Raw genomic sequence first — 22,356 nt, 5'->3', positions numbered from 1 at the left:
TCCCCACAGTTGAGATGATAAGTACATGGCAAAGTAAACTGCAGTTCTGAGTGAGAAAGTTTCAGCTAATGTCTCATTTTTATGTATCTCCAAAACTAGGGAGTTTTGCAGATAAAGGAAGATGTAGGAAAAGGGGAAAAAAAAGACAGAAATGCTTTATACTTAATATTAATCTATATAGCTAATCCATACAAATTTTGTGCCACAAAATGAGAAAATGCTGTTGAAAATCACACCCGATTTTTTAAAGTATTTTTTTATAATAAATCTTAATTTTTTTTTTCTTTTTAATCTCCTAATTTAGCTCATGAAATTAAGCAAGGAATGCCAAAAATTTCAAAAGTTTCTAAGTTTTTGAGCAAATTTTATAACATTTCTAGTTTAAGGTTACTTCAGAAACTAATCAGGTAATAGTAAGCCAAAAAACCTTTTAGTTATAATTTCCTTAAAAATTCCAGCTCCAGAAATATGCTCCTCAGGACAAAGCTTTTCATGACAAGTGTCACATTTCAAGATTATCTTGATTGCTTGCTCGCTCCTTCAAGCATGAACAGCTAGAACACATAGCAATTAAAGCCATCTAATTTGAATATGTGTAAATTAAATATGATTTAATGTGTTTAATAGGAATTTAATGTACTTTATCAGCATAAACTTAGAAGTCAGTTCCAGTAGTCTACGATAATACAACTTCTAAGCCAGCTGTGGAACAGAAAGCAGTATGGAAACCTCGGCTTTACAGTTACCTAGCAAAAGTTAGTTCATTTGTTCAAGAAGATCACACATGTAAGAGCAATGAAAATGTCACACATCAGAAATGTGAAAATCACCCTTGATTTCAATTGTACTCTCGGGAATCACAGAATGAATTGCAGAATGCTTTGGGTTGGAAGGGGCCTTTAAAGATTGTCTAGTTTCAACCGCCCTATCATGATCAAGCATATTTTTCAATAGAATGGATTGCTCAAAGCCCCTTCCAACCTGACACTGAACATTAAAGCTCTGGAAAGAATTAGAAAGAATAGCATCTATACAGTTGAAAATGAGTTTCCAGACTGACTGAAATATAAGCAGAAGAAGCACAAATGGGAATTAGCACACATTTGAGAATTTTTAAGAAAATGAAAAATCCAAATGTGGTTAGAAAAATTGTAGACAAATGCTTATGGATCTCTTTAAATGGATTATTCAACTAAAAGTTAAGATAGGACATAATGACTTTTTCATATCTCAGTGGACTACAGATATCTCTGACAGTGTGTTAATTTTGATCAATTTGCTTACTTGTTCGATTATATCTTTCTGATGTTTTAAGTATATATGCTACCTTCAGTAAAGTACAGATATATGTAACTATCTGTTCAATATTGCTCAATACCCTTTTGGTAGTGCATGGATGGTTGGCTGCACAATACAACAATATTGTGACCTAGATAAAGAATACCATATTATATCTTCCCCTAAAGCATTAAGTGAGCTAAAGTTTTGATTACTAGTTGCAGGTCTTCCAGGTTTTGCTGCACTTCAAGATAGTTGATGGAGAACCTGGTAGTTGCAGGTTTGAACTGCAGGACAATCTGTGGATTGACACTTTGGGGCAGGACTATTCCCTCCAACTAATTTTTTTGTACTCATTTCTGCTGTTGGGTAATTTTTATTTGCCTCCCGCTTCAAAGAATAATACATGTGGGACTCCAATTGTATTTCATGGGTTGAAAGAGCATTAGAATGCTTGACGGCTGCTATATTTTTATGTTATTAGAATATATAAAACATTGTTTCTAATAAAATTTCAGAGTCCAAAAATTTCAGTAGGAGATGAAAAGAAATTCCTCTAGCTTTCAACAATATTCAACTATCTTCTATCTGAACTACATGGAGAAACAACCTATCAGAGTTAGTCTGAACTACCATGACACTGTATGTATTTACTGCTAGCCCATTTGCTAAGTAACATGGCTACACAATTTTCCTTGCACAGCTTGAAACTGAGCAGGTTTCCATTACTGCTTAAGTTGTAAATGGACATAACTTTGAACCCTTAATCTAGACACAGCATTTATACAGTAGGTGACTCTCAGAGTTGTATAACTGTCTGTATTCTCTGGAAAAAATTAGGGATGTTATTAATATGGAAGGTTGCTTAAAGGTCTTAAAACTGTGCTGACAAAGGCATGTGGAAATGCTTAGCGACTACAGCACAGACAATAGGCAATGATAACATTTTAATAGCACTATGTGAAGACTAAAAACTGGAAGATACAGAGAATTCATTTAAGAATTTTCCTTGTCAGAGCCTCAGTTATGTACTATTCTCATTTGTTCGTACTTTCAAGGTTACATTTTAGACAGCAGTAAAGGTGGGATTCATCTCATCTGACTTAGAATGGAAGCTGCTTTCAAAAACTGTCTCTCTCTTCCCTTGCAATCATGCACTAAGTCTGGATACTGAAAAGAGACTAGACATCTAAAATGTAGATGGATAAAGTTAGGTAATATGAATCCCATTGTCAGTGAGCAATTGAACAGTTCATCCCTGCATCAAGGAAACTTGTCTGATTCAGTAACACTCCCTTTTTCTTTTATTTATATTTCCTTTCATATTTATGGCTACCCTTATAACTGCCATCATCCTTGTCTAAACAAAAGAAAAGATCAATTGTTGAATTAAATGAATAAAACCAGAAAAATTTTGACTAAAGAAATTACAAAAGCCATAACTCCATTTTAAACCTTGTGGTAGATGTACTGTACCATTCCCCATGTGACTGAAACAGTAGCAATATCATCTAGTAATCAGGAAGATATAATATTGTTTAAGTACTATTAATACATTATCTAAATAAGACTGTGTGGTATTACTAACATAGCTACCACATTTTTAAATAAACCCAGCTATTATTGATTGTTTCATGCCATGCCCAGATGAAATCCACCACTATTAGCATAACAGCCTTTTAAAATGTATCATGTCATTTACACAACTATAGAATTAGAACTACAAAAATAGTTTGAGACAGTATTTTTTGTTTCAGGGTACGTTTTGAAGTGGAGTGTGATGGTAGGTGCACAATCCCACAGTGGGAATTGCGTGCGTACCAGCTTCACACTGAATATAAGTCATAAGTATTGCTTCTTTCTTCTGGGCTCAATCATTGACATTAATTCAGATCCATATTGCTCTACACAGAAAAATCCAGTAAGACACTAAAAAGAATACAAGGCAAAAGACACAGTGCACATTACATGCTACAGTATTTTAAAGCTTAATTACTACAAGCATATAAAAGGTTGCTCCCAGGAGTTCTTTACAATAGAAACTACTAAGTCATAGTCTACAGGATATGCATGAGGTATTTTATTGGGGAATAGTCCAAACTAGTGCAACGATGCTGATAAATTCAATACAAATTATTCGTTCTGGTTCCAGAAGTGATTATCAGTACAATGAAGGAGCACAATATACTTTATTCTGGGAGCAAGCAACTTCACTTGGTACAACACTTCTTCAAGTTGCTCATCATGCCAGCAGTAACATGCCTTCACCACAAGATAATATATACTTAAAGCAAGAAGCAAAGTAGAGGTGCAACAACTGCATATCCTTGAAGATGCTAAGTGTTGCAGTAACTTCTCTGCAGTTGGATCATCTCAATAATGCCAAACTGACAGGAAGCCACCTCTCTTTTCACACATCTACTCAGAAACCACAGGACAGTAAGACTAAAAAATAAATATATCACACACAACACACTCAACAGAATAGACATGGAAATGAAAGTTTGGGGAGTATAATGAAGAAGGAAATTGAAATGTCTGGACAATGAAAACAGTCAGACAGTCTTCTATAAGTCGGACAGTCACTGACAGTCAGACAGACTTCTATAAGCAGGTAGAAAAACAAAGCTGGTAGTGATAAGAGAATTGAGGAGAGAAGAGGATATGGAAGAGCATGCCTTATTTACTTCATCAAAACCAATGGCAGCAAGATAGAATGTAGACTAAGGAGTGACTCACAGCATGGTATACTAAAACAAAATACAAAACATGCCCTCCCAAATTAAAACCAAAACTGAGAAACAAATACACTCAGTAACATCTTCATAAATGAGCTTAATAAATGTCATCAAAATGTACGTGACACATTAGAGACTATCCATGGCGCTTTCTCTGGAACAGTACAATAGCTTTAATGAGTACTGTGTTATGAGTAACTGGGCTCAAAACAGGACCAGTGATGCAAAGAATCAGGTATTTGTTGCTAATGGAAGGTGAGACAAGAAAACATTAACTACTGTATTTTAAGACATGTTTTGAAGGAAGACTCTGGGGAAAGAACATCAATGAATATGGAGACAATATGGCAGCACAACTGCTGGTAAAGACAAAATACACATCGTCACGATAACAGCACAAATGAGAAAAGAGACGAGGAGTTGTTAACAGTGAAGTCTGCTTTTAAAATGCAACAAACTGATATACCAATGACTCCACAAAAGGAGAAGATAAAAAAAAAAAAGCCTACAAAACTACTGTTTTATTTTGTACTTCCTGCAAAGAAGTTAGTGCGTGAGTCACAAGAACCAATGGAGAGACAAAATGCTATTTTCTCTCCTCTTTGAGATTGGGGGCTCATATATAAATATACACACAGATATATATATATATATATATATACACACACACATAGACAGATGAAAATATATCTATATGCATATATGTGTGTGTATATACAGAGAAAGATAGACAAAGATGTTATCTTCCTGTGTTCTTGGCAAGGAATTAGTCCTGAAGTTAGAAGGAGTGGAGGTAGGATTGAGGTTGGAAGGAAAGGTAACGAAGAGGGCATACCGCTTTCGGCTTCTGCAAACGACAAGAAAAAAATTGCAAATCAAACACTTCGATAAGAAATCAACTGACACCAAAGCAAAAGCAAAAAAACCCCTTTATTTACAAGTCTTCAAGGCTCAAAGGTTTTTCTGCTGAGAATGAGAACAAATATATGGATAGACAAGGAGCAAATTTAACAAGAGGAGTAAACATGGGGTGCAGGAGGGAAGAACCCTGGTTAAGCTTTCCTTTTTGTTTACTGATGTCGAGGAAAAAAAAGGGGGGGGGAAAGGAAGGCAAAACCATTTCTAAAAGGAATTTCAGATAAAGAGTTTGAATAACTGCATTTTGAACTGACATTTTTTGCTATCTGTTTAGTAAGCTTTGTTGGGACATTTTCAGGTTGATGTTCTCCATGTTCCTTTAGCATTTTTTTCTACATAAGAAACAAAAACCACTCTACAAATGAACCAAGAAAGACCATTTTTATAAGCTAAAGTAATCTCAGAGAAACAAAAATGTATTTAAGAAGTGCTTTCTGCTCTTAATAACTGCTTATAATATTCCCAGATACTATTTAGATATCAAGGAATGGCTAACTCACATTGTGATCTGGAACTACTGAAGTGCAGACCTCTATAGCTCGTCAGAAACCCATTAAATTCAGTAATATTTTCTAAACTCAAAGGTTTCTTTGATAAGTGAGCAGTAATTTAACCATTATTAAATATACAAATATGAGGGTAGTAGAAAAGCTAATCATGGCTATCTTTAAGATAACCTGATGAGAAAGAGTTGCCTAAAAAGATAAGCATACTGTAGGTATTTCACCGATTATTTGAAAATGAGTTTGTATTTATCATATCTACATTACCTACATTTAGGCTTGAAAACATTTAAATTCTGCTTTTAAGCAATCTTGTAAAATCATAAATTGCTTATAATTACTGATCTAATACTGTGTAAAGTTGTTATCAAGGTGTGCTTACTATTTTGTGTAGTTTTATTAGGAGTCAGGAAAAAAAGAAGAAAACCCAGCTGCAAGCAGGAAACTTAGCTACTGCTAACTTATACATTAATATTAGCTTGGGTAGCATTCTGATGATATATAACTACTATTAAGCTCAAATTCCCTATGGTATTTTTAACAGCAATTGGCTGAAAATCAGAAAGCTTCAGAAAACTGGCATGTGGGAGACTGCCTGGGTAAAAAAAAAAAGAAAAAGAAAAAAGAAGAAAAAAGATGCATAGGTAAATGAGTATTTATGCTATTCTACATGTAATGAAGACATTAACAAAGTCAATTAAAAGTCTGCCATTGACTCAAAATGGTATTAGTATTTATCCTTAACACCAAGATGAAAATTTGAAGAAGGCATTAGGAAACCTACAATGCCCACACATTACTACTTTTGAGAGCCGCACACACTCCTGAATTCACTTTGTGCTGCTTTAGGTCTGAGTGCAAAGTGGTGAAGGAAGATGAAGCTAAACTTAAAAGGCAACTCCTTGTGCAAGTGAAAAAATTCAGATACATAATTTACTTACACAGATATTCTGACTAGCAGCAAAAATTAAACTGGTGGGAGTAAGATCTTCTTATCCCTAGGCGAAAACAATGCTTTGAAAATTTCCTCTGCCCCTGAAAATACTGGCCCTAGACCTGTCCTCAGCTATTGCAGGAAATACTAGCTTTTAATAAAAGGGTCCCACCTAGATAATTTGTATTTATATATATCATTGTTGCTCTAAATTGTAAACAATGTAAAACCTCCAAAAAGTTTTACAAAATATGGATCTAAACTATAATAAAATAATTAGCAGATATCTACTGTTGGTCACACTTACAGCATGAAAGCTAAAAGGGTACTATAATCAGTTTTCCCCTCAGCTTTATGAAGAATTACCAATGAAGAACTTAAAATATGGAGTAGAGTAAAATATTTCCAAAGTCAACAACAATATACATAATTGGAAAATGACATATTTATCTTTTTCGAAGACAGATTGCACCTGTATAACATAGTTCCCCACCTTCTAATTTAATAAAGTGCATGGAAATGTGAGCATACCTAAGAAGTGAGAAACTGAAGTTTTGTTCCATTACCTCTCTATTTAGACTGAAAGGCTCCACCTCAGAAAACCACAAGTACGTAATTAAGATATTTGGGTTGAAGAGCACAGGAACAGGTAGAACAGCAAAGGTATGCTACAAATAGCTCAGTGATACACCAGTGACTGTAAAATTACCACTGGTTAGAAAGCCAGAAGATATTACTGTGGATCAGGCTTATAAAAAATGCGAATATCTAGCTTACATGTTCTCCTCTTGTTACATTGTGTTTACAAATCCAGCTGTTATCATCCCTTTTTTAGTATTGTTTTCTGCAATTCTTAGGCTCTTTTTTTTCTACCAATTAATTAGTTGTGAACTGTTACCTGCATAGCTTTAAGTAAGAAGTAATATAAGATTGTATCACATTGTGTTACTTTTTGTGGGATCCTCTGCATCACCTTGTGATTAAGAACTCAATCCAACTTCCACTGAAGTTAGTGCAAAGAATGATATGGAAGCCATGAATTATCTGTTCTTACTGAAAAAGACTGTAATATTAGCGCTTATGCAAGAAAATGACAATTGAAGTAATGACAACCTAAAGTTGGGCAATACTTCTTAGGAAAAAAAAATAGAAACCAAGTATTTTCTAATATTGGAAATACAAAATCTGACAAATAGTTCCATTGTTGTCACTATTCTATTTTAATTTTCTAGGAAGATATTAAACTGTTCAAAGACAAAAGAATAAATAATTTGCTTCACATTGGCTAATGTGGAGTGAGATCATTAAATGGAAAAGTGTTCTAAGAGCGCTTGAGAGCTGGAAACATAAAAAAAAAAAAAAAAATCCTGATTTATTTAAAAAAAAAAAACCACAACAAAAAAGATTTCTTATCAGCATACTGTGGACAAAAATAATATGCAATAGCACATACACCACTTCACATATCACTTTAACATAGGAAAGAATCAAGCAAAATCAATGATAAGGTGTAGAAATACTCTTGTAAGTAGTTGTAACATGGTATTGCATTGCAATGCACATCCCGCATTGGTTTTATAGATATTTTTAATAAAGAAAAAATATAACATTAAATAATAAACATTAAAATGAACTTTCAAAACCTCAGAAATTTTGGCATGAGCTCAAATGACAGAATTGGTTCTCCTATGATGAGAAACAATTGTGAGAAACAAGTTTTAGGTAATTTCTGGCCAAAAATAAGATGAACTAGTATGTATAGTTCCAGACTTACTAGAGTAGTACAGAATATAATTTTGACAGAAACAAAATAAAATTCAGTTAAGAGACAGCATTATCACATTTTTATTACATGTCCCTCTATATTTTGCAGACCAAATTTATAACTTTTTTTTTTTTTTAATACAAAAATCAATGTTGTGTAAAGCACCATTGCACAAGCTGATAGAAGACTGACTCCAATGTTCACCTGGATTTTTATACATCTTTATATAAAAAAACTGCAAGAAATACTTCTAGGTTTTTTTTTGTTTTTTTTTTTGTCTGTGAATCAGTACTAATAATAATGATTTTTTTTCTACTTGGTTGAGGAAAGGGGTCAGCCAGTTGCTAATTTCAAGCTATTTTAATCTTTTCTGTTTTCATGATGTGATTAAAACATGCACATTTTTGTCAAAACAGACCATATAAATACTGTTTATCTGATATGCCTTTTTATGTTGTATCCTAGTTAAATTGATTCTTCCAAACTCATTTCAATGGAATTATTGAGAATACACATAGCCATAACAAGTTTTGATCTCACATCTATTTACCACTTTTTGATTTTCAGCAAAATAAGTAATTGGACCTCCAATTAAAACTGATACACTATGAACAAAAACATTGAAGATTTTGTTTAAGTAAAAATGAATTGCACTTCTGGAGATGGGACTATCACTGTTCGCCCACTTTCTACTGAATGTTCTGACTTGAATTAAACTTAGAGAAGAGCAATAGGGAAGAAATAAAAGCTTTTCAGTGCTATGTGAAATGGTATAACATGATGGCATGCTAATTATACTCTAAAATGTTTCAAAGGTATAAGTATAGCCATGTACATTTTGAAAAAAAAAGCAGGCACAATTCTTGACAGTGCATTCCAGAAAAATCTGTAGGCATTTGACATACCTGCTTTCTCGTTTTTCCGACTTGTATTCTATGGCTATCATTAACAGCTTTAGTTTCGCAAACACCAGCCTGCAGGAAAAGAAGCAGCCAAAAGTCAGTCCTTTTTCACAACAAATATTACATATGTAGGGATCGCTTTAGGATACATATTTTCTCTGAGAACTTACACTACAATATTTTCCATTTTTTTCAGTTAGGTATACACAGAACATATATTAAGGTCTTTCTACTTGGAAGATATTGAACACATTATTTTCCTAAAAATATAAACCGATGAGTGTTTTAGTGTCAGACATAAGAACCAACACACTATGTTACTAAGTCCAGCCAATAATAACAAAGGTCATAATACACAACATAAAGTTGCAGTTGGCTATAGCTTTGGACATGTTGAGGAATATTTTCAAATCTTTGCTGGAATTCAGCCATATGTAGATTGTAGTGTGCACTCCTTAGAAAACAGATATGTACTGAAGTAAAATGAGAGTACTATATTAGTAAGTCAATAATGCCCACTACTGTCACAGATGTAGAGCATGACTGGAAGCAATCTCTGACCAATATACGGGAAATATATTCTGATACTGTAATAAACACTTTGCAGTTGTAGAAGTTTGTACAAGTGACTATTAAAAGAACTCAAGGGTGATACAGACTTGCAGAACTGTGATGTAGCACACCACTATTTGCTTCAAGCTAACAGAAAATGTGAGAATAAACAAGAAACTAACCATCTTTTTTTTAAACAACTAGAAACCATTTTCCAATTTTGTCATTGAATCGTATGCAAATTCAATGCTTCCTGTTCCACACATTTGTCACAAATTACTCTAGAGCTCATCCTTCTATAGATGGCATCTTTATATCATACACTAACTTTTCCAGTGTTCAGTGCTTCGCTACAAAATTCCTTTCTTCAGTGTTATTAATATTTTTGCATAGATTTCAACAATATTTATATTTTTAATGCAATTTTAGCAACACCCTGCATACTTTGCATCAAAAACATGCTTTGCAGAAAACAAGGAAATGGCTGCTGAACTGAACTATTCAATTTCTATATCAGATTTCAGAAATCACTGTGATCAGATAATTTCTGCTATTTCTTCAGAATATTTCTTTGGGACTTCTGCAAAGCATTTGACACCATCCTGCACAACATCTTTGCCTCTAAACTGGAGAGACATAAATTTGATGGATGGACTACCCAGTGGATAAAGAACTGGCTGGATGGCTGCACACTGAGTTGTGCTCAACAGCCCAACGTCCAAATGGAGACGGGTAACGAGTGGTGTCCCTCAGGGGTTGGTGTTGGGACTGATCCCATTCAACACTTTTGTTGGCAACATGGACAGTGGGATTGAGTGCACACTCAGCAAGTTTGCAGTGACACCAAGCTGTGTGGCTCAGTTGAAGCACTGGAGGGAAGAGATGCCATCAGAGGGACCTTGACACGCGTGTGAGGTGGGCTGATGCCAACCTCATGAAGTTTAACCATGACAAGGGCATGGTCCTACACCTGGGTCGGAGCAATCCCAGGCACAGCTACAGGTTGGCAAAGAAGAGATTCAGAGCAGCCCTGCGGAGAAGGAGTTGGGGGTGCTGGTTGATGAGAAAATGAACATGAGCAGGCAGTGTGCACTTGCAGCCCAGAAAGCCAACCGTATCCTGGGCTGCATCAAAAGGAGCGTGACCAGCAGATCGAAGGAGGTGATCCTGCCCCTCTACTATGCTCTTGTGAGACCTCACCTGGAGTACTGTGTGCAGTTCTGGTGTCCTGAACCTAAGAACAACACGGAACTGTTGGAACAAGTCTAGAGGAGGACCATGAGAGTACCTCCGGAACTGCAGCCAATATCAGAAATGGGCAGAAAAAATCCTGATAGTTACTGAATTCTCAATTAGCCCATCACATCCTACAAATCCCAGGCTCAGCTGGCAAATTGTATGGGGACCTTCTGTTTTCAACCTACAGCTGGGTTCTTCCAGAATCTGAGCACTCATGTACTGCTCAGGCACAAAAAATAGTAAATACTCCAATAGTAGAATTCCATAGAATTAATAAAAAAAAAAAGGCAAAAAAAAGCCGTGATGTTAGTGGTTATCTGATCAAGTATAAAATTACAAGTTTGTCAGCAAGATTCTGGGGAGTCTTGTTAAAATACGTGAGATGTACTTTACAAGCGTCTTACTATATCGTTACAAGCACTTCCACAATTGCATTAGAATTGCTGGATCTTAAGTATGCTATGGAAGAGCAGATGACAACACAAATCAAGGGGATGAGAAATTAGAGATGCTAAGCAATGGAAAGCCAGCAGCCAAAATCTATCGCATACATACTACAGAAGGCACTGACGGTATTGCTAAAAGTACTGGAAAATTTGCTCAAAATGAGTACTTAACTGCCATTACAGTTATTTCCACTTATAATATTGTTTATATTGGATGACTATTGACTTATTATTTACACCTCAGAAAGACAGTAAAAACTTTCAGCATTCTTTGAAAGGATAAGATACCCTAACAGGCCAGCTCAGAAATACAGAAGAATGAAAGAAAAAAAATGCAGCTATGCCATGTGTGTTTAATCATGCAGATGTTTCTAGATATGTGATTACTGTGAATCTTACATTGATGCAGAGCAGAAGTAACTCCACTAAAATCATGGAATCATTAACTTAATGGAACGTGAACAATACCAAAGAGAAGTTTAGTTTACTAGATAGGATTTAATTAAGCAGGCAGTTCCATGTCAGTTTACAATTTTAACCATAATCTCAGCTGTGAAGACACACAGAGATTAGTACATATTCAAGGTATGTTTTCCAGTCTATTCCCATCTGGCCAGTAAAATGAAATACAATTAAATTTTGTGTTTCGCATGTTATGAATCACTGGATACAAATTAATACTCATTGCAAGGCTCAGTGCATGAAAAATATTGTACATGCTTACTGCCAAAACACTGAAGAATGCACTTTTTAATTTCTTTAGTCAGTCAGGAACCAACAAATATATTGGGGAGATATTTGAAACTGATGAAAAGTACTACATATAAACAGTGCCTAAAGCACCTGCATGGCAACAGTTTCAGTGCTCTTTAGTACTTCAGTAAACATTCCCCCTGATGTATCTGAATGCAATATACAAGTTTTGATCTCTTTTCTTTTGTTTTGCTACATCACGATATGAGCCTATTTATTCTTTGAAGGCTCATCATGGGAAAAAAGTTCCTGTCCCCAGGCTTTAATGATCTTCCGGCTGAAAGTTACAATATACTAGCTTCCTGTCTCCAACACGGTAACAGATGATGGAGGCAGGGGATGGAAGCTGGCAGCCCTGTCATGTGCAGAAGCTAAGAATGTGGCATGGGTCTTTTAAACACTCACTCTATAGATCTAACAAAGTTTTCGGCAATAATTTTCTTGTGAATATCCACACGTGTGTAGTTGATCACACTAAGTCTGTCCACCAATTTCCCCTTCAGAAGCCAGTGCAAAAGATTTTTGCTGCTCTTCAGTTCTTCTGGAAATTGAATAGCCAGTTTTTACAGTAATGACAATACCTATGCACCAAACTCATTAATACATAACATCACATTACAATTTCTAATGTGCTTTAATTAATCTGAATTTAATAGTGTTAATTAAATGTTGGGAAATTTGAGATCATCTTCTTTAATTTAAACTAGGAAACACAGTTAAGCCTCCAAATAATCAAATGCTTGAGGAGAGTTCCGAAGTTTAGACATGCTTCTATAGATGTCAATAAAAACCCTCTCTTTATCAATTATCTCAGCTCTACCAGCACAGTTAAATATATGTCAGCTATATGTCAAACGCAGTCTCAGTTGCATGTTTCCAAGAACTTTTATAGAAACTCAGCTATGTTTGATAATGGTTTTGCATGAAAATTTAGTTTTCATGATTGTAGTTAGTGTAAGCAGCACAAATTACCATTTTTCTGAATATAAAACAAATGTATAGAATACATTATGAGATTCTATTTCAAGCTATTCAGACAAAGTTTTGTACTTATAGTAATGAACATTTTCCCTCAATAACCTACTCACAGTCTTATTAACATAGTGGAGGGATGGATTGTGAGCATGCTTGTTTTACTAGCAAATTAAGACTGGGCTCTGTCATAGCTACATCCCAGAAAAAGATTTTTAAATGGGTAATATTTGTCTAACAGTTGTCTCTCCCTCATTCTTATGCCTTATATGTTTCTGCTACTGTACATATCAGAAAAGGTGAGAGAAGTGCAAGGAGTTAAAGCAAAATCATTCTCCTTTACATAAGAGATATCTTACTTCCTCTATTTCCTCCTCTAAGAATAAAGTCTGTATAAGTGTTTCTATTAGTTAGTTAGGCACCAAACACTTCAGAGTGGGTCTGTTTCTTTTCAAGCATTTGAACAGTCCCTAAGCAAAAGCTGTTCAACAATCCTTCTTGTGACCTTTTGATACAGCTGTAAAGCCTGTACGCATTGTCTATTTAGATCTTAGAAAAGCATTTAATACTGTCCCCCACATCATTCTCCTGGAGAAACTGGCTGCTCATGGCCTTGATGTGTGCATTCTTAAGTGGGTAAAAAACATGGCTGGATGGCCAAGCCCAAAGACGTGGTAAACGATGTCACATCTAGTTGGGAACTGGTCACTAGTGGTGTTCCTCAGGGGCCAGTCTTAATACATTTACTGACAATCTGGATGAGGGGGTCAAGTGCGCTCTCAGTAAATTTGCAGACAACACCAAGTTGGCTGGGAGTGTTGATCTGCTGAAAGCCAGAAAGGCTCTGCAGAGGGATCTGGATAGGCTGGATCAATAGGCTGTGGCCAGCAGTATGAGGTTTAACAAGGCCAAGTGTCAGGTCCTGCCCTTGGGCCACAGCAACACCATGCAATGCTCAAGGCTTAGGGAAGAGTGGCCAGAAAGCTGCTTGGCTGAAAAGGACCTGGGGGTGCTGACTGCCACTGAACATGAGCCAGCTTGTGCCCAGGCAGCCAAGTAGGTCAACGGCATCCTGGCCCTTATCAGAAATAGTGCTGCCAGCAGGACCACAAGAAATAATAATCCCCCTGTACTTAGCACTGGTGAGGCCACAACTCAAATACTGTGTTCAGTTCTGGGACCCTCACTACAAGAGAGATATTGAGAAAGTGGAGCAGGTCCAGAGAAGGCAAGCAAACCTGGTGAAGGATCTAGAGCACAAGATTTATGAGGAACAGCTGAAAGAACTGGGGTTGTTTAGCCTGGAGAAGAGAAGGCTCCGGGGTGATCTTATTATTCTCTACAGCTACCTGAAAGGAGGATGGAGGGAGGATGTGGCTGGTTTCTCTTCCCAAGTAACAAGTGATATGACAAGTGGCAATGGCCTCAAGCTGCACGAGGGGAGATTTAAACTGGATATCAGGAAAAATTTCTTCACCAGGAGGGTGATCAGGAATTGGAACAGGCTGCCCAGGGAAGTGGCAGAATCACTGTCTCTGGAAGTGTTCAAAAACCATGAAGATGAGGCCTTCAGTGACATAGTTTAGTGGTGGAGTTGGTAGCCCTGAGGTAATGGTTGGACTTGATCTGAAAAGTCTTTTCAAACCTAGCTAATTCTATGATTCTGTGAAATATGACTGTGCTAAACTATCTTGGACCACGTTTGTGGCCCCATGGAAATTATCACAGAAATCTTGTGCGTACATATCTCTTATTCACAGAATCATTCTAGGACAAATATAAGGATATTCAGTCTCTAGAAATAAAGCTGTAGCACAGCTTATGCCATGCTTACATATGCTTATATGCTATATCCTTCAAAAACTCCTTTCTCATTACAGAATAGATTTATTCTTTCTGACATATTTCACTTGTTAGAAGTGGTTTGCAAGCAGTCCCACAGAGCTCTGGATGCCAGACTACTTATATGACTCTACTACATCTGTTTCAATTAATGAATAATTTCCTTAAAATGGGACAAAAGCCAGGATGGTGACACTGACAACCACTATTCAAAAATGGGAATCATTAGAAGAAATGATAGGACAGAACTTATGAGTAAATAACTCAATTTAAATGGATTGCTGATGAATTTGTTCAATTTTTTCACTGAAAACATTTATGCTTTCATTTCAATCACTTAATTTTAAATCTCTTTTGAAAACAGGCATTACAATGTTTGGAATACTTCCAAGCAGTGACTGCTTTAATGTCTATTTTATTGGATCCCATCTGATGTAGCAACATTAGGACTGTAGCAAAGTGAAAAAGTATCCTGCAGAAACCTTACATTTCACTTGAGAGAAGGCAAATACTTATGTATATTAATACGCATTTGTACTTACTCACACACTGCAGGGAAGGACAAACCTACAAAGGCACTAGACAGATATTCTGTATACATTTCATTTGCGACTCCTTCCAGGTAGTATTTCTGCCATGTATCCTCCTCAATCTAAAACAAAAAAAACAAAACAACACAGATGCAGACTTCTGAGTAAAACCAAAAGCCTTCTTTAAAATTTACAAACAACTGCTTAAACATGAATCATCAGATTTTAATAATTAAGTCAGTAGACTGTTATGGCAATTAATATTTTTTTTTTACAGGATTTCCTGGAATGCTGGGAAAAAAAAAACAGTCTATGTAGTCAATAAACTAAGTATCCTATTTAAAAATAATACACTCCATTCTTGTCAAGCATATTCAGCATGAGGTGAAATAAGGTTGTAGACAGCTTGAGGAAAAAAGTTTCTCAATTTTCTCTTTCTGAAAATTCTCTGGTGCAATTGTTGCATTATGAAGTTATTTACATTTAAAACTGTATTTTTTTTTCTTCTCTGCAGCTATAGCTATCAAGGAAATATGAGAAAAAATATTGAAAGAATTTCTTCAATGGTCATTAGTGCTTTAGGAAAGATCATGAAAACATTTATCTTGTAATTTAACCATTTCTAATAGCTACATTTAATTCTTTGGAAAAAAAAAAAACAAACAAAACAACAACAAAAAAAAAAAAAAAAAAACCAAAAATACCCCCAAAACCAACAAGACAACAAACTATTCGTTCCACTGTTTAGGTAGCCCCATTATGGTCTTCATCATACAGAGCAGAAAAAGAGACATCATTGAGTTTAGATAGAATGAAAAAAGTATATTTTTAAAACTATTGGTAGAGTTTTGCAAGCTACCTGAAGGGCTGAAGTACCAAATACCAACTGATTTCAGAAGGACTTAGATAAATATATATACCTTAAACATTTCACAACTTCTCTTTTTCTGGTATCCCCAGCTTTTCCCAAAGCTCAGCTCACATTGTCTAAAGAGATGACGATACTAATCCTGGAGGAAACAGCTGTAGCTAGGCCCAGTGAAGTGGGAAAAAGGATGCTTCAGGAACATCCATCCTCATTAATTACTGTAGGTGAGGCTCAAGTGCTTTAATCTACACTGCTGATCTTTCTTGTTTAAAGTCCTAGAGCCAGTGTAACGGCAACCAGTTAAGTATGAGCCACGTTATTTTTTTTCCATTCTACAGAAAACTCAGCATTTTAGAAATTCTTATCAAACAATTCAGTCCAGTAAGACAAACAGCTTATTACTTTAAAATTTATTTTAAAATAAAAAAAAAAAAAATTACTTTAAAGTAATAAGCATGCTTCCTCCCGGCTACCCATCCTCCTCCTCAGTGGCAGAGCACGAGACTGAAAAGTCCTTGTTCGGAGTAAGCATTACGTGGCAACAACTAAAAACATCAGTGTGTTATCAGCACTGTTCTCAGACTAAAGTCGAAAATAGAGCACTGCACCAGCTACTAGGAAGGAAAATAAAATAACTGCTACACCTGAACCGAGGAAAATCCCCTATGTCAAATGCCTTTGATAATATTCAGTCAGTGATTTTAATGGTATGAAATGCCTTACAGTAACAAAACTTAGGCCTGTATATTCTTTCTGGTAAAAGCATTATGGCATGTTAGGAGGGGTGTGGGGTTTGTTGTGAATGTATATTCCAAAAAGCAGGGTAACGTTACGTCTGTGTCAGTATTCAAGAAAATAAATTAATACATGTGATGTAAGTGCCCTGGGTAAGTGTCCAAAATAATTTTTCAGATATTCAGCAATAAATTGAGAAAAGCATCTCTAACCAACAATTTATCTTTGCCTGTTGTGTCAAACTACAGCTGGTTTAAAACAGTATTAAACCAGCTGTAGTTTAAAACAGTGTTAAAGCAACAGCTGGTTTAAAACAGTATTAAAGCAGCAAGTTCTTGCATAACAAGGAAATCTCACTATGTAAATTCAAAAAACAGTAAAAATTTAAGATGGGAAAATGCTAATCACCAGACAGTCAGGTCTGTGACCAACAATATACTCTATGCATTTATAATGTATCCAGTAACTGGCTTCTGCCTCTTATATTTAAAAAAGAACCCAAGCCTACATAGATATCACTCATGACTTTCTTATGGATATTAATTCTATTTTTCCTTTAACTGTTTTGTTTATATTGTTGTTTCAGTATTTGTACTTATTCTACTCTAAATTATGCTTCTAAACAAGGCATAATCAGATGAAAACGTTAAATGTTCAACAAAACTTTCAAGCTAAATAATTGATAGTTTTTAATTTTAAATTAAATCTTTAGGAGCTTTTAAAATCTTATATGATTTATGAAATAATGTTGTATGAGTACAAGCTGTAAACTAAATTTTTAAAACAAAAGCTGTAACAGTTATAGAGTCCAATTAATTCCCCAAGGGTCTAGAATATATTTTTCTTGTTCCTTCTTAGACATTTTTATTAAACACTTTATATTTTCTAAAAAAATTAAGTTATAGTTCTGTATTCCATATTCCTACTCCAGTAGCAAATCATGAAGCCCAGAAAATGTCACAAAATAAGGATTCCATACAAATGCAGTGATGTTGCTCTTCTAATCCTTTTCCTCTTGGAGAGCTGCCTTCATTCCCACTTCCCCTGCCTGCAGTTCCATAAGTCTCTGCCCTTGACTCTGCCTCTTTATTTCTCTTCTTTACCATATCATCACCTAACATCACCCACAATACCAGCAGAACTGTTTCTCTAGGCTAATGTCCTGTATATCTTGCTATTTCCTTCTTAACTCTTTTACCCAAATGGAAATAGTAGCCTGCCTTACTGACATGTACCAGAGGATGTAGAGCCACCAACTGACAGTGCCGTCTCTGATAGAGTTCTTTTTCTTACTTCCCCATCAGCAGTGTTTCCACCTTCTCTTTCAGGCTCATAATGTGGTTATCTTCTTTGCCTGCTTCAACCCTGTAATTTACTCTACACTGAAATTGTACAGACCCCTTGTCTCCTGCTAATCAGGATAAGCTGAAAAAAAAACCACAAAAAACAAACAAAACCAAAAACAAAGTCTAAATCATGTTAGAAGAAAATTCACCTTTAAAAGCTTTAATAGACATCAAGACCAGTTCCATGTCGAAGTAGCATTTTATGGATAGCCAGTACCAAAAAAGTGAGGGATGCAGTACCTACCAAGCCCACTGAGCAAAACCAGAATTATATTATCCATTACCAAGAAATAAAGCAACAGCCACATTAAAAGGCTTCAAAAAGGGAATTAGAGCTTAGCCTTTACAGTGGCAGAAGCACATTGTCCTACCAGCATATACAAAAGCTACAGCTCTGCTGATTGCCTAACTGAAAGAAGCATTTTCATACCATGTCCATACATGGCTTGTATTGAAACACCATAATCATAATAATGCTGAGCTTTTTGAATTCTTTAAAAAATCAAAACTATCTCTTCCCTGTAATAGGCCGGTCCGCAGCTTGTTTAAATCACTCAAACCACCTCTACCAATTCTGACATGTTTAGATCATTGTCTGGACAGCACAGAGCAGAAAGAAACAACAGTGTATTTTGAAATAATGAGTTCAGTTAGAAAAAATAAAAAATAAATTTCAGATTATATCATTAATGTGATAATGTTATATTAAAATAAAATTAATATTGCTATATTACATTATTGAATAATAATATTTCTTTTAGACGCTATGTTATAGCATAACATAACTTTCATTGGTATTTGGTGTGACACAAATCTTTCTGGGGAAAAAGGAATCTAGTATTAAAAAATTTGAATTACACAGCTATCTTGACAGGACTTGCATAGTATTTTATGTAAGTCTGAACTGTTATACTACCGCCTGAGTATTAATTTGTGATTCAGCAATCTTTTCCCCAGATTAAACTAGCCAAAAGGCACCCTTTCAAAAGAATGTTCTAAAGAACGCAAGAATTGGAAACTTTTTAAGAAACCGGTGAAATATAAATTACAATGAATTTATTTCTTTTACATTTCCTTCTCCTGTTGATAGGGTGCCAAGTAAACAGTTACTTTAGCACTGAAGAAGTAAACAACTGCAAGAATAAACTGCGATATGGAGATGTTCCAAATCATACACTCCCTGACAAGTGGGCTGCAAACAATCAAGAGAAATTTCTTCCATAGAAATTGTTTCACCATTCAGAGATCATGTGGGATGCTAAAAGGGATTTGCATTGTGCTATTCTCCACCACACACAGAGAAGTCATATCACATTTTTATAAGCCTCTGATTCATGTGAACCTTGCAAATGTTGTTGATCAGCAACTCTTTATATACATAAAACAGACAAAGTGCAGGCTTGGTAACAAATAAGAGTAATGATAGCAAGGATATGTCTGTAACTGATGGTCTGTTTTCTGGATTTTTCTTAGATTGACACCACCTGAAATATACAAATACATTATGTCTTTCTCCTTTCTACTTTCTTCTGTTGTTTTCTTTTCTTTAGGCAGATGGAGTTTATTTGGAGGAAAGAACTGCAGATCAGACCTATAGTTAAGTACCCACCCTTAGTCAAGGACCAAGACAGAACTGGAAAAAAAAAACCCAGTCATTCAGTAAGCAGTGATCAAGCTTCATAGATAATGGTTAATGTTAAATTAAACCTAATTAAGTTTTTGAAATGTTTTAAGATCTATTAGGATACCATGAAATACTGATTAATGAATCTAAAGAACTGCTGATATACCATAGTAGTTTCAATTTTATGTTTATAAAGACAAAGAGCAACAAAAATTTAAGTTATACAAATCACAGCTAGGAAGAAAGGTAAAGAGAGTTTAGGTAACTGCTGGACCTCACACAGAATGTGCCATACCACCACTGTGACTTGAATCTATATCTTCCAAGTTCCTCTCCAGTACTGTAAGCCCATTATTATCTTTTCCTGACTCTGTTGTGATAAAAGGAAAACAAGGGAAAATGTAGGCCTTCTATGTGAGGAAAACGAGATCTGACTACCCCAGACAAGGAGAAAACTGAGGTACTCAACTTTTTTTGACTTGGTCTCCACCATCAAGCGCTCCAGCCACACTGTCCAAGTCACAGAAGACAAAGGCAGGGACTGAGAATAAAGAACCACCCACTGTAGTAAAAGATCAGGTTCAGGACCATCTAAGAAACCTGAAGATACACAAGTCCATGGAACCTGAGAAGAAGCATCCGCAGGTCGTGAAGGAACTGGAGGATGAAGTTGCCAAGACATTATCTATCATATTTGAGAAGTTGTGGCAGTTCAGTGAAGTCCCTACTGACTTAAAAAGGGGAAACATAAAGCTCATTTTTAAAAAGGGAAGAATGGAAAACCTGGGGAACTAGAGGTCAGTGAGTCTCACCTCAAGCCCAACAAGATCATAGAGCAGATCCTCCTGGAAATTATGCTAGGGCACAGGGAAAATAACGAGGTGATTAGTGACAGCCAACATGGCTTCACTAAGGGAAAATTGTACCTGACGAACTTTGTGGCCTTCTACAATGGGGTTACAGCATTCGTGGATAACAGAAGAGCAACTCACATCATCTACCTGGACTTGTGCAAAGTATTTAACACTGTCCTGCACAACACCCTTGTTGCTAAACTCGAGAGACATGGGTTTGATGGATGGACCACTTGGTGGATAAGGAATTGCCTGGATGGTCACACCCAAACAGCTATGGTCAACAGCTCGATGTCCAAGTGGAGACCAGTGACAACTGGTGTTCCTCAGGATCCGGTATTGGGACCGGCACTGTTGATCATCTTTGTTGGCAACATGGACAGTGGACTGAGTGAACCCTCATCAAGTCTGCAGTGACATCAAGTTGTGTGGTGTGGTCAACATGCTGGAGGGGAAGGGATGCCATCCAGAGGGACCTTGACAGACTTGAGAGGGGGGCCTATGGAAACCTCACGAAGTTCAACAAGGCCATGTACAAGGTTCTGCACCTGGATCACAGCAACCCAGGCACAAATACAGTCTGGGAGGAGGAGAATGGATTGACAGCCATGAAGATGGTCAAACAGGCTGAGAGCGCTGGGGCTGTTCAGCCTGAAGGAAGCTCCAGACATTATAGCAGCCTTCCAGTACCTAAAGGGGGCCCACAAGAAATCAGGAGAGGGATTTTTTTTTTTACAAGGGCATGTAGGGATAGGGCAAGCAGTAATGCCTTTAAATTAGAAAAGGTAGATTTACATTAGATTTTAGGAAGAAGTTCTTAAGTGTGAAGGTGGTGAAACACTGGAACAGGTTTCTAGTAGAAGCTGTGGATGACCCATCCCTGGAAACATTCAAGACCAGGCTGGATAGGGTTTGAGCAACCTGGTCTAGTAGAAGGTGTTCCTGACCATGGCACGGGGGATAGAACTAGATGATCTTTATAGTCCCTTATAACCCAAACCATTCTAAGATTCTACGTTACACTGCAATTGTGTCTCTTGGATAGTCATAAAACAAATTACCCACTGATTCAATAGCCTATGTGACGAATAGATGGAAAATGACATAGTGTGTCCCAAGAGAAGAAATATAATTTTCATCTGTATTTTTTTTTTAAAGTCGCAATGCTGCTCTACTCTCCGCTACCTGTATATAGACGGAAAGTTATTATTGGGAGATATATTTACATAATATAATAATTTCCTAGTGAGACGTGGTGAGAGAGATATGAAAAAATTATGTACCTCTTTCATGCACAACCATTAGTATTGGCAGAAAATACCTAAACCCTTAATATACCCACCCCTATCCCCTGGCAGTATAATTATCAGGAGTAACATGAAAGAGATTGAGTATATCTGAGCCTGATAGTGCTATATAATCTTTTTTGTCAAGATCTAAGTCTCACTATCAAGACAGAGAACTAATGCTAGAGTTGTAGTGTGACCTAGGAGCTTTTACTGTATTTTGCAAGGTAAAACAGGGAAAGGATGGTGGGATGTCTTTATAAATATTGAG

The 22,356-nt window shown here is 36.1% G+C and overlaps 1 protein-coding gene across 47 annotated transcripts in view; it reads right to left on the bottom strand.

Moving 5' to 3' along the window:
- Nucleotides 1–22,356, bottom strand: part of KCNMA1 (potassium calcium-activated channel subfamily M alpha 1) — a 491,027-nt gene that overhangs the window by 117,133 nt on the left and 351,538 nt on the right. For 30 of the 47 annotated variants that reach the window (XM_061450666.1, XM_061450643.1, XM_061450649.1 and 27 more), the window contains 3 exons: nucleotides 15,385–15,494; nucleotides 9,042–9,110; nucleotides 4,852–4,863 (listed from right to left, as the gene is read on the bottom strand). In XM_061450666.1, the coding sequence (XP_061306650.1) occupies nucleotides 4,852–4,863; nucleotides 9,042–9,110; nucleotides 15,385–15,494 (191 nt within the window). The remainder of the gene's footprint in view (nucleotides 1–4,851; nucleotides 4,864–9,041; nucleotides 9,111–15,384; nucleotides 15,495–22,356) is intronic. The other 17 variants (XM_061450593.1, XM_061450608.1, XM_061450956.1 and 14 more) reach the window with 1 other exon arrangement.

The sequence above is a fragment of the Pezoporus flaviventris genome, unplaced genomic scaffold (genome assembly GCF_033815535.1).
Source record: "Pezoporus flaviventris isolate CSIRO_AGI_PZ_B2104156 unplaced genomic scaffold, CSIRO_AGI_Pfla_v1 ptg000001l, whole genome shotgun sequence".
NCBI classification, from domain to species: domain Eukaryota; kingdom Metazoa; phylum Chordata; class Aves; order Psittaciformes; family Psittacidae; genus Pezoporus; species Pezoporus flaviventris.
The sequence above is the reverse complement of the archived record's forward strand: the minus strand, read 5'-3'. Positions and strand labels throughout refer to the sequence as shown.